This window comes from Centrocercus urophasianus, unplaced genomic scaffold, assembly GCF_019232065.1.
Source record: "Centrocercus urophasianus isolate 14NV4802_14NV808 unplaced genomic scaffold, USGS_Curo_1.0 seq_42, whole genome shotgun sequence".
Lineage (NCBI taxonomy): Eukaryota > Metazoa > Chordata > Aves > Galliformes > Phasianidae > Centrocercus > Centrocercus urophasianus.
In genome coordinates, this window is record NW_024885000.1 from 1,566,765 (window position 1) to 1,578,848 (window position 12,084).

At 51.2% G+C, this 12,084-nt stretch overlaps 2 protein-coding genes across 2 annotated transcripts in view; one reads left to right on the forward strand and one right to left on the reverse strand.

Annotated features, from left to right (window-relative positions):
• Positions 1 to 2,763, forward strand: part of SYT6 (synaptotagmin 6) — a 28,571-nt gene extending 25,808 nt beyond the window's left edge. Inside the window, exon 7 of the mRNA XM_042833650.1 lies at positions 1,303 to 2,763. Within this exon, the coding sequence (XP_042689584.1) occupies positions 1,303 to 1,374 (72 nt within the window). The 3' untranslated portion in view covers positions 1,375 to 2,763. The remainder of the gene's footprint in view (positions 1 to 1,302) is intronic.
• A 5,445-nt stretch (positions 2,764 to 8,208) lies between these two features.
• On the reverse strand, positions 8,209 to 9,849 carry OLFML3 (olfactomedin like 3). The gene is made up of 3 exons (XM_042833698.1): positions 9,742 to 9,849; positions 9,365 to 9,650; positions 8,209 to 9,071 (listed from the first exon to the last, which is right to left on the reverse strand). Exons 1-3 carry the CDS (start codon positions 9,847 to 9,849, stop codon positions 8,287 to 8,289), a joined length of 1,179 nt encoding a protein of 392 aa, XP_042689632.1. The 3' UTR covers positions 8,209 to 8,286.
• Positions 9,850 to 12,084: the final 2,235 nt, after the last annotated feature.

The window sequence follows — 12,084 nt, forward strand, 5'->3', positions numbered from 1 at the left end:
CTTCAGGTTCCCCACTGCTCACTTTCTGATGTTTCCATCACCTATTTGGAGCTGCATTGTCACTGTGAATGCAGGCAGAGCAGTGTAAGGAGCATGCTGAGGGCTCTACTACAAGCCTACTTCTATTGTATTTCTGCTTCTCCCCTGCTTTACTGGCAGTTCTCAGGGTGAGAAATGTGCCTGGAATGGCAGTGTGGTTCCTCTTGAGAAGTGCTGATGGGAGGGCAGAGCTGCCCGTTTTTCTGGGGCTGGGCTGGAATGCATCTGTGTGTGTGTGTGTTGGGCTCCCTGAGCTGTGCTGGCTGCAGTCTTGCTCTCGATTGTCCCCTCCTTGGGACAATGAACCCCTGGATGTTGGGGCCAAGCAGAGCCGTGCCTCACGAGCAGCAGAACCCCATCTGCACCCATGCTCACAGTCTGTAACATGAAACGTTGCCCTTTACAAAAAGCACATGTCGCCAGAGGAGCAACTTCCCCAGATTTATCATAATTATGAAAACCTCTGCTTTGCACACTGCTGAGGAGGGTTCAGCATTCCTTGGAGCAGTGTGGATGCTCTTTCCACGGCACGGTGATGCACGTGCTCAGGGCTTGGCAGGAGATTGCGTTGCTGTGGTTTCTTTTCTCTGTGACTAGCTCCACTTGAACTGGTTTGCTGCAATGTGCCTAATGAGCTTTCACCCACAGAAATGAAATTCATACATGCTGGAGCATTAATATTGTTTAGCAAAGAATTTTTGCTTAAGTAGGAGAGGAGGGAATTGATCTGGGGGAGAAGGGAGCAGTGGAACTATTACGCCTCCTGTTGTCTTTGGAAGACGTCTATCATTTGTCATTTGAATTTAATAAAGCAAGATAGCGAGATGGGTGAGTACTCAAAAGCTTGAGTAGTAATGGCTTTGGATTATAATAATGGCCCCCAAGGCAGATGAGTAATAATTTACGATCCCATAATTATGGCAAAAAAAGAAAATGTTTACTGCATCCACTGGCTGTGATCCGATTTTCACTCTGAGAAACATTTCTGGCAAACACAGCAAACACAGCTTCTGCCAGACCAGAGAGATTGAAGGGTTTTTGCAATTATTTGGCATTTCTTAAAATAAAACACCAAAACAACAGCACCAAAACAGAAAATGATGCCAGGCAAACAGAGAACAAACTTTGTCTATGGAGCAGACGCTATTTATTTTTCTTTTGGATGAGTGGGTAGCAGAGCTCGTAACTGCAAACTCATCTCGGAAGGAATAAAGCAGAGTGTTCTCCCATCTGCTTAGGCTTCCCTTCTCTTTCTTCCCACAGTGGCAAGGCCGAGCAGCGAGCTTTGACAGCCAGAGCTCCTGTCCTTCTCCCAAACCACCTCCCACGCCGTGATGTGCAGAGATGGGACTCCGCAATGTTACCATGCGCCTGCAGCCTCAGCACTGCATTGCTGAGTGGTGGGGTAGCAGCCAGACTTCCCAGCCTCGTTGTTCCTGTGTAAGTAAAGGCAGAAACCCGTTCTGTAGTCAACACGTCTTTGTCTAATAGGTCTCCCAAAGTGATGTGTTCCTTTTGTGGCTTTACCGTCCGGACCCGTATTAAGAGGAAGAAAGCAGACTGAGATGTAAGCTGGAAGTTTGGTCTCTTAAACAGTTTGTAATCTGTATGAAGGCTGGAAATGTGCAAAGATGTTTTGAGTTCCTACAGGCAGCACACGTGGCTGGGAAGCAGCCGCCTGGCCCTGCTGTGCTGCAGGCTGGGTCTGCTTAGGTCAGAGCTGGGAGACATGGGAAGGCTTCTCCTGGTCTGTGAGCAGCTCAGTGCTGTGATGGCTCAGCCCGAGCTCAGCACTGTGTGTACAGGTCTCCTGTTGGTGTAGAGGTGTTCATGAGTCGTTAGAAGTGTGTGCAGTGTGTGTCTCCAATTCCTTTTGTCATATATTCGAACAAAACAAAAAGCTGTTGATTCCTCAGGGGGAAAACCTGCTTTTCTGTATCTGAAGCCTCCCTAGAGCTATTTGCATGAACACTTTCTTAAGATGCCCTTTGTAGCTGCTGCTCATTGCTCTGAACATCACCACGTTACCTGGAGTGGAGAGAACTGTGTTGTTGTTGTGAGCAGAGCTTGGATGTGAAGGGGAAACGGTGCTTTGCTGTTATATATAAAATAGGTGAGATCCTCACATGAACACTAGATCCTTCTTTCCTACATCGTCCCACTCATAGGAGGTGAAAAAAAGGGTAATACAGAAACACAGCTGCTGCTAAAAACTGCCACATGCTTTTCCTGAACAATCAGCACTTCCCAGTGAATTGAGTTTTGATGCCCAAACTCTGGAGGAAGGTCAAGTTTGGAAAGATGAAACTTTCCTGATCCCAGGGCTGGAGAGGCCAACAGTGAGCACAGCTCTGCAGGAGCAGCTCGTTGAGCTCATCTTTATCAGACAGCTGCAGCTGGACGCTCTCACACCTTGGATTTCTCTCTCAGTTGCTAAATGCATTAGTGCTGTTTGTTCTGCTATAATTCAATCAAGCCAGTTAAAATATTTTGCTTTCGAGTTGAAGCAAAATTTGCTAGAAAGGCAGCGTTTCCCCTCATGCCAGGTTAGCGGTAGCTGCATCCATCAAGTCAGCTTCAGTTTGCATTTTCCTAAATGTCACAGCATCAGCCTTGGCTGAGCATCACTGCTGTGAGCACAGAGGATGCTTATTTGCACCGTTTTTCTGGGTAACAAATCCTTTGTTCAAGTGATGGACAAATGTGTACTTTCTCATCACACCTCGTGTCTTAATTCTCTTCTTCATCTGCTACATGCTATAGAAGCCGAAACTCAATAAAATTGTTTCATTTGTAACTCCTGACTGGTCTCATGAAGGCAGCAAAAAGGTTTCATCTGGCTGCAATGATCACAGCTGATGGTAATGAAGGGATGATAACAGACCCCAGGTTGGTCCCTCTCTAAGTGCTGCAGTTCTCCATTGAACTGAGATGATCTGTGCACACGCTTTGATGAGCAATAATGATGGGAGAAAAACCAACCCTCACAATTTTGACTGCTTTGAGCCCATTTAAACGAAAAGTGGTAAAACTGCAGTTGTTTTCCAGCAGTGAATACTAAGGACTTCTACCAAGGGACAGCATGGAGATGCACAGGTCTTAACCATCCAAAACTACTGGCCACAGAGGCGGTCTGAAGGCTGACTGCTGGCCCTGAGCTTTGGTCTGCACTGGATGAAGCCTCCAGGTGCTCAGCATCACCGAGGAGAGGTGGCCTCATGCAGGTCTGCAGACCAAAGCCACCGTACCGCGAATGCAGAGTGGCAGCTGAGCACTGAGTGCTGCGATCCCAGCTGGGCACCAGGATGGCACTCAGCACTCATTAACTGCATTAACCCACGCACGTATTTTTCCTTCTTTAATCCCAGCCTCTTAGTTTTCGGTGCTCTCTGTATAATCTCCGTCTTTCATCCATTCCTCTTGTTATCTTGGATTTAGTCAAAACATGCGTGGGGTTTGACACACGGCTTCTATTTTTAATCACTGCTTCGCACAGATAATCAATTTCTGCTCAGTGCTGACTGTCACTGGAAAACGGGATGTCACGCCAGAGAAAACGCCCGCGCTTCAGTGGCTCAAAGCCCTGCATTTTGCTTTTCAGTGCTGAGATTTGGCCTTGTCCCCGGGGAGGGGATAATCAAAGCATTGTGTGCGCGTCACCGCCTCAAGAAGATTGGTCACACCAATGGAAAGTAGACACGCTGTGCAAGTGCAGATATTTCCCTTTCATCTACAGGATTAGAACTCTGAGGACAGCTGAAGCTGGCACAAGCGGCACCCCAGAATTAAAGCTGCCTTTATTGCTCCTTCTCTTTTTCAGAGCTTCTCTTAATTATATGATAATAACCCACTGCAGAGTTGATGGGTGTGGAGGAGCACCTCCATGGCGGGAGGGGTGACCACACACAGGTGATGGAGGGTGGGCTGGGGATGGCAGCACACGCATGGCAGCATTGGTCACTGCAACGTCTGCAAGCAGCCGCAAGGGAAAGCTGTATTTTGAGTAACACAAACAAAGTAAACACAAAATAGCACTCCCACATGTTCCTTAAATGCTCTCTTTTTATTTGGTTTCTGTCTCGTGGTCTCCAGCTTTGCAGAACAATGACAGGCTTGCGGGAAAACTGAGAGGCACTGCAGCAAGGCCTGGCATGTAATTATTGCTGCTTTAATGGTGGGGGCACGGGGTGACACAGTGCTGGACTGCTCATGGCAAGGGTACAGACATGGGGCAGAGGAGCTCTGCACAGCCCATCAGTGACTACAGCTTGTTTGAGAGAAGCATGGCTCACCTCACTTCTCTTTCCTTTCTTCCTTTTTTCTACTTTTTGTTGTTTGCCATCTTACTCATCTCTCTCATCTCAGCCCTGGGCGTCTCATTTTGCCAGGGGTTTTCTCAACGAGGCATTGATCATTTCTTCTGGCGTTAGGGCTGCACACATCAGTACAGAATGACCTCTGGGGGCCAGCAGCTCTGTTGTTACTATGAAGTCATCATTCCCAGATGCAAACACAGCGCCTTCAGCCTCTGATCTCTGCTTGCACAGCTGGGGCACACGGGGGGAACGTCCTGTAGGCTAGCAGGGACCCAGGACCCAGGGCACAGGGTCACAGCTTTTCCTTTTGTGATGGTGTTTACCTTCTTCGTGTCTCCACAGGGGGGTGAAGGAAAAAAAAAAGAGATAAATCCTTCATTTTTCAGAAGAAGATAATGCAGAGACCAGTGCTGCAGGTGAGCCTGGGAGAACAGGCTTTGGTTCTCTGTGGATGCACAGGTCCTTGGGCCAGGGATGTCCCCAATGGCTTTGCTAGATCACCAGCACTGCTGCAGCCAGTGGCAATGCCATTGCATGTTCAAGAAATGCTTTGCTTTTAGCTTCTTTTTCCTATTTTATATGTTTTTAATACAGCCACGCAAACACAATTGTGCACGCGATGCTCTCACACAGCTGCAATTAAAAGTAGGGAATTTAGAGCACATCCGTTTCAAAGACCCCGTGTCGGCTGCTGTGAGGATGGCAGTTCATTAAAGCCAATAAAGCACGGTGGCATGAATGGCTCAATGCAAATCCTACAGCATATTCTGTTGCCATGGAAACAGTCTGCCCCAAAGCCAAGATGAGGGCAACCACAGCATCAGCAACAACTGCAGAGATCTCAGTGGGAGCCCAGCTGGGCAGTGGGGGTCTCGGAGCCCACCTGGCACTGCAGGGCCCGTTTTCACTATTTTCTGCCATAAACCCACAGAAATTAAAACTCAAAGCTGCTTTCTGAGATGTGGAATTGGGTGCGAGCTGAGCACAAACCAAGGTGGTCCCCAGAGCAAACCGTTTGGCAGCAGCAGGCCATGAGCTGCCATGTCCTCATAGGGTGTGTGAGCAAAAATGGCCCCATGGGCACAGCACAGCACAGGGGCTGAGTCTGGTTAGGGGCTCATTTGGCTATAGGGTGTCTCTGGGAGCTAAAACCTGACAGGCCCTTCCCCTCTGTGCCCAAGCAGTGCCCTGCATAGGATAAGAGCTGGGACGGCTGCACTGCGTTGCATTCAGACTGGGCCAGACCTGAGCACTGTGACCCATTTGGTTTCCTTGGCTGGAGGTGAGAGGTCCCAGCAGCAGAACAGAGCTGACAATGCCATTAAACACAGCTGAGGATGCACAAAGCCCTCGGGACAGGCCACTGCCTGTGGGCCTTCCTGGCGTAGCCCCAAATCTGACAGCATGGCCAGGAGCGACATATGTGGGCTGATCAAAGTACCGAAACGACAGCAAGCTCTGTTAGAGCCTGAAACTGTCTAGGAAAGACTGAAAAGATGCACTGCAAACGCAGCTCCTCGGGCTGTGACCTCTGAATCCAAAGATTTGATTTTCAACCCGGTTTTGCTTATTGCACATCACGACAAGCAGCTGCTGCCACTTCCTTTCCCTCCCACATCCCCACGGACCCCCCCGGCTGCAGCATCCCTCCCATGTGTGGATCAGCCTCTGGCAGATGTTGCATGAGCAGAAACACCTCTGGGATCTGAGAGCTGTGGTTACACATGCCAGGCAGCCATTAGGAGGGCGTCAGATGGAGAGATTGTTCCCCTTCCTGCTGCAGTACAATGGCATCTTTGTAACTCGCTCCTCTGAGTTGCCCACTTTTAATTTTAGTTTCCTATTGCAGAATCATTTCACTCCAAGAGCTCTCATGAGCTGGAAAAGAGCAAGAAAAAAAGGCTGAGGATGAGACAGAAAAGGCTCAAGAATGAGACAGAGAAAAGAATTAGCCACGGGAGATCTTGCTTTCTCCGTCCTCACTTTAACTTCTCAATTTACTTTATCAGATCGCCTTCCAAAGGGAAATAGTTTTTGAGAGAAGAGAGATGAAAGGGATTATTACTTACACAGAGGCTCCTTTAAAGAGATAAAATATTTGGCAATTAAGGCACGAGGAGCTGCAGAGTCGAGGAGAGCAGGGATGTGAGGGCACAGCAATGAATCTCCCATCCCCCCCCACCACAGCAGGGTAATGCCACTGCCCAGCACTGCCCTCACAGAGCTGGGGGCTCTGGGTGCCAGGAGCAGAGGGACCCTCATAGGGATTGGTTGTGATTTCTGTCTGAGCAATGCTGAATTCATTTGTTGATGCTCCTTGAAGCACTCTGGAGACGTGGAGCACCAGGTAAGTGCTGCGTTTTGTAATTCAGGCACCGCAGTCCCTTTTTTTCATTTTGTCTCTCATCCCCAAGGTGTTTGGACCAACCATCTCAGCACACATGCACTGGGTGAGCCCAGCTGAGCGCTGCAGTGTGGAGTTTGTGGCTGCAGCACAAACCGGCAGCCATGGCCACCAAAGCATCCTCCCAGATGGGCATTGCAGGACCATTGTTCCAGGTTATAAGGTGATTTCTGGCGTTCCATCGGCTCTCATTCATGCTAAAAAAATCATTAGGATGGAACCACAGAATCAATAAGGTTGGAGAAGACCTCCAGGATCACCCAGTCAGCCCATCAGCACCACCCCACCGTGCCCCGTCATTATTTACAACTGTACAACTTCTGAAAATTGCATTTGTTACTGCGGTTACTGATTGTGGAAAGGGCTATAAATTAACTTGACAGTGCACATAGCTCTTCACCCTTGGATAATTTCTCCGCTTGACTTACACTGTGTTGAACTTTCTGCACCATCCAATTACACTCATTCAAATTGTGTATTTAAGCATTTTTCTGAAGGAAGCAGAAGATATTTAATTAGCATACAGAAGAGCTCCGGGTAGCTATCGGGTCAGCCCTGAGTGGCAGCTCAGCATCCCAGAGGCTGCAGGGGAACCTCAGGGCCAGACCCACCCCCAGCTGCAGCCCCACAGCAGGGGCGACCCTCAATGGCCAGAGCAGCTCAGGCTTCACACAAGCATTTGTCTCCAGAGCTGATTTCTGTTGTGGACAAAGCACGCTCCGTGACACACAGATATCCTAAATTCAACTTCTGCATCCTCAGGCATCTGGAGGAACTGTGACAAGAATGAACTGTGGTGTGGTTGTGGAGCATCGGTGCCATCTCCAGCCCAACCCTCCATCCCCCAAGGGAGAGGTGCATGTGGCAGTGCGTGAGAATCTGCTATTTTTCTGCTTCCAGCTGGGGCTGCTGAGGCCACATCCTCATGCTCAGGGCCCTTCTGGGACAGTTCCCCCCCAGTGCATGTTGGCTGTGGCCCCCAGCTGCCCCCACACCCTGGGTCTCAGGCACTGCCATGTGGAATGGGAATTCAGGGAATGGAGCCTTGCAGAAAGGGTCTGCCACCACTGTGGCTGCAAAGGGAAGACAACCGTGCTTTGTTAGACGTGAACTGAGAAAATGAGGAACATCTGGTGCCTGCTGGCTGGAGGCCTCGCCAGCATGTGAGCAAAACCTCCAGTTGTCCTTTTGGATTAAGGGATTGTGCAGTTTGCTTGCAGTTTTGTTCATGCCATGCCCCAGCCAGGCCCAGAGGTGCTCTCACTGCAGCAGAAGCTGCTGAACTCCAGCCCAACCTCTGCCCAGAGCCCTGCCCAGCCCGCAGTCCAGACTGTGCACTCACAGCTTCAGGAAACCTCTAGGAAAGACATTTTGAGGCAGCTCATGGCAGCATAGAGCTCGCTGCTGCAGCCCCCAGCGCCCCACACTCCCCCAAGCAGGCGGCTGCAGTGTGCTGCATAGCATTTATTCATTGCATCACATAGTAGAAAACCTCATTTCATCAGTCCAGGCTTTTGCAGGGGCCCTTCAGACCTCCAGCTTCTTTTTCATCTCCATGCGGTAGATGATCTGATAGCCGTCGTCCCAGGCGTAGATCTGCCTCTCGCGGGGGCTGTACTTCATGCTGGAATGGGAGCCGTAGCGTTTGGGGAAGTACACGAGGGAAGCCTCCTCGGGGGGCAGCGTCCCACTGACGTCGAAGACGCACTGCACGCGGGAGCGGCTGGGCAGCCGGGTGTTGTAGGCCACGTGCAGAGCCCCGCACACCACGAAGGCGCCCTCGGCGTTCTCCCGCGGGCACGGCGTGTCCCACATCTGCTCGATGTCCAGCGAGTCGGGGTCCAGCTTGGCCAGGCAGATGTTCTTCTCGTTCTCCTTGGTGGCGTAGATGGCCCAGAGCCCCTCTTCGTCCGCCGCCAGCTCGATGTAGGTGAAGGGGGAGAGCCCGAAGACGGGGATCTGCTCCTCGGCTGGGAACACCGAGCTGTCCACCACCGTCTTGTTGGCCAGGTCGAACTTGATCACCTGGAATGGGCCCTGCTGGCGGATGTAGTAGAGGTACCCGCCGTAGACCAGGTGCCCGGTGCCCACCCAGGGGTAGGGCAGCTTGATGCGGGCTGCACGGCGCGTGGCCGAGAAGAGCGTGAACTCCCGCATGCGGGGGAAGACGTACACCGTGTCGTTGGCGGTGCCATCGAAGACGTAAATCTTCTCGGAGTTCCCTGCAGCATCCTTGGTCCAGAGCCCCACGGCGCTGCCGAAGCGCTTCAGGATCTTCATGGCTCTGACGCTTGCAATGGTGTCACTGCAATCTGCGAGGGGGTTGGAGGGGGGCAGCGGTCAGAGCCCGAGGGCCGCTCCCACCCCCCGTGTCACCGCAGTGCTGCAGCACCCCCACCCCAGGGGCTCTCCAGGCAGTTCCCTGGAGAAGCACCGCATTGCCCTCGGTCAGCATCGCTGCCCAGCGGCACACAGAACCCCCTATGGGGGGATCCCCCTCCCCGCCCCCCAGCCGCGGCTCTGCCCGGGATGCAGCTGCGGAGCCCAAGCTCCGGGCAGCCCGCTAACCCCGCGCCACCACCCGGGGCAGCCCGGCGGCCCTCACCCGTCACTTTGCTGTACTTCTCGTTCTTCCTCTGCTTGGCCGTGGCCGCCTGCTTCTCCGTCAGCACTTCGTCCACCTCCACGCAGGGCGGTGCGGGGTTCTGCGTTTCCAGGTAATCCACCTCTCGCTCCAGGCGGTCCACCCGCGCCGCCGCGCTCTCCGCCTCGGTCCGCAGAGCCTCGCGCTCCTTCTCCGCCGTCTCCAGCATGCCCAGCACCTGGTTCTTGAAGTCCCGCAGCTCCGTGGAGTAACGGCTGCTCTGATCGTGCCACTGCGCGATCCTCTCCTGTTGCGGCCGAGGGGTGACGGTGGGTTCCGTGTCGCGCGCCCCGCGCCCGCATCCCCGGCCCGCACCGCCCCGCTCCCCCCGCCCGTACCTCCAGCATCACCAGCCGCCGCTCCACGTACTCCATGAACTGCTGCTGCTGTGCGCGCGGTGCCGCGGCGAGGAGCGGCAGGAGGAGCAGGCAGCGCCAGGGCCCCATGGCCGCCGCAGAGTGCGGCAGCGCGGAAGCGGCTCAGCGCTCAGGAATGCTGGCGGCCCTGATTGAATCCAGATGGGGCGAGAGGCGGCCCCGGGCGCCTCAGCTCCGCTTTAACTCCGGCGGCTCCGCAGCCCCGACCCTCCGAGAGACCGAGAGACCCCAGGGATCGAGTACAGAAAATTAACCCTTTTTATTGATGCATTGCAATTGTTCTACATCTTTACCATATTATGTAGAAAATACTTAAAATACAAGCTACTTTGTAAAACCAAAGACAAACATTGAATCCAAAGATAAACTATGTTTTCACAATGGACCCTTCTCCCATATAGTTAGTATTAAATTTTTAAATAGCTATTTCTTTTGTTAAAATGATTTTTACATACCCCCTAAGTACATCAGCAATACAAACATAGATCAGTAATGTCAGGAACTACCTGCACCTACCGGCTTGTAAAAAGGAAGAGCACAACCAGAAAAGAAAGGTAAATTGTACACAGTAACTAGCATATCAAATACATTTAGTAAAGTAGGAATTCCATTGCAATATCAAGGATCCAAGCAGAAATACTAACGTTACATATAATGTACTGCTACATGTAGTGAGATAGATATATTCCAAGCTGAATCTGAAATCACACATTTATATAAAGTTCAGCAACAAACAACCATGTGGACATGCGGCATCATTCAGAACTTTAAATAAAAGAAAGCAGGGCTGTGCCAATCCTGTCATTTAGAAGCAATTTAGTTTAATGTACTAAAAGAAATCGCCGAGTCAGAGGTTAATTACTGCATCCCATCAATTAGGTGCTAAGCAGGGAGGCTCAGGAGTTGCCTCTGCTGTGGCTCACAGCTGTGAGTGCAGATCGCCCACAGGAACAACCCTGACTTCAGCTCAGGATCACAGAGGTGAGTTATCCGATATTCAAACGGCGAATCCCAAAACGGGTTTACAAGAAATTCAGGACTCCAATTTCAACCCAGAGAGCATTGGTTTGTGAAATCTGTGTAGCAGCTCTGAAATGAGGACAGCTGGTTATTGAAACTGATGGGAAGGCTGGCAATGCATGGGCAGGAGGGATGCAGCTCCTTCTGGGCTCAGAGCAGCACACCGGGCCGGAAAGCTGCTCCTGCATGGGCAGCTCTGTCTGCCTCACGCTGTGTGTCTGCCACAAGAGGAGCCTCAGGGAAACAGAGCTGTCGTAACAGAGCAGGTTCCATCCCTGCAATGTCATTCCCATCTCATCCTCTTTGTTCCAATGCTTTTGGAAACAGTGCAAGAGATGTTACCGTGCTCTGTGAATAGATTCCTTTTAATGGTCATTTTCATCTACTTCTTGGGGGGACTGGAAGGGTCTCACCCGAATTCCCAGCACATTTTGCTGCTGGTGTTTTGTTTTTTTTTTCCTCCAATTTGGACCTCATACATAACATTTCCTATTTATGTACAAGACATACGGTTTTCCAAAACGCAGGAACTGGAACTTGTTTTGCCTTTGATGGAAAGGCACAACTCTGTACCCAGGAGGTATCTGAAGGGAAGTACTGCAAACAAGCAACGTAACACGGAAACAAGAAAGTGCTTACAGCAAAGAGCATTGTTTACACCCATGATGTAAAACAGCACAATCCGTTGGGCATCCTCACAGCTACAGAAGTGCTCTGACCACAAACACACCAAACAACAACGTCGCTAATGCTACCGTCCAGCTCCGAAGTCCTTCAGCCCTCTGCTGAAAGAGGCCCCAAACCTCGGCGTCAGCTCAGCCCAGCCTTCCTTCCATCAAACGTTTGGAATTTCAGAAGCTCATTTCGCACTCCTCACGTCAGAGAACCGGACCATCTGCCACTGGGACGGGCCAGAACTGGGATTCAAGGTTACCAAAACCTCTTATTGCTGCGTAACTCTGCTGCCCGAGCCAGCCTGGCTGCCAGCCGGCCAGTCCTGGTCTGTGTACTGGAGATGAGCAGTAATTCCTGGCACGAGGGACCCAAGGAAACAAAGCATGGTTGCATTTCCTCTGCACACTGACTAGCATACAGCTGACACCTTCCCAACAACTCCACATTAGCAGCAGCATTAGAAAACTTCTTAATGGTATTATGTGCTTTACAGCAGGCTCTCTTTGGTATAAATATCCTATCACCAAGCTAGCAATATTTTACAGGAAATGTCTACTATTAACGTGGGGGAAGGTAACGCCATACTACTCTAATAAAAAGTGATTGCAC

What these genes read in the sequence shown, in the direction of transcription:
- OLFML3 (XM_042833698.1), bottom strand. Translation starts at nt 9,849, where the DNA reads ATGGGGCCCTGGCGCTGCCTGCTCCTCCTGCCGCTCCTCGCCGCGGCA. An exon ending in GGCGGCTGGTGATGCTGGAG is followed by an intron (nt 9,651 to 9,741) that starts GTACGGGCGGGG and finishes CGGCCGCAACAG; the next exon opens with GAGAGGATCGCGCAGTGGCA. An exon ending in GAAGTACAGCAAAGTGACGG is followed by an intron (nt 9,072 to 9,364) that starts GTGAGGGCCGCC and finishes ACCCCCTCGCAG; the next exon opens with ATTGCAGTGACACCATTGCA.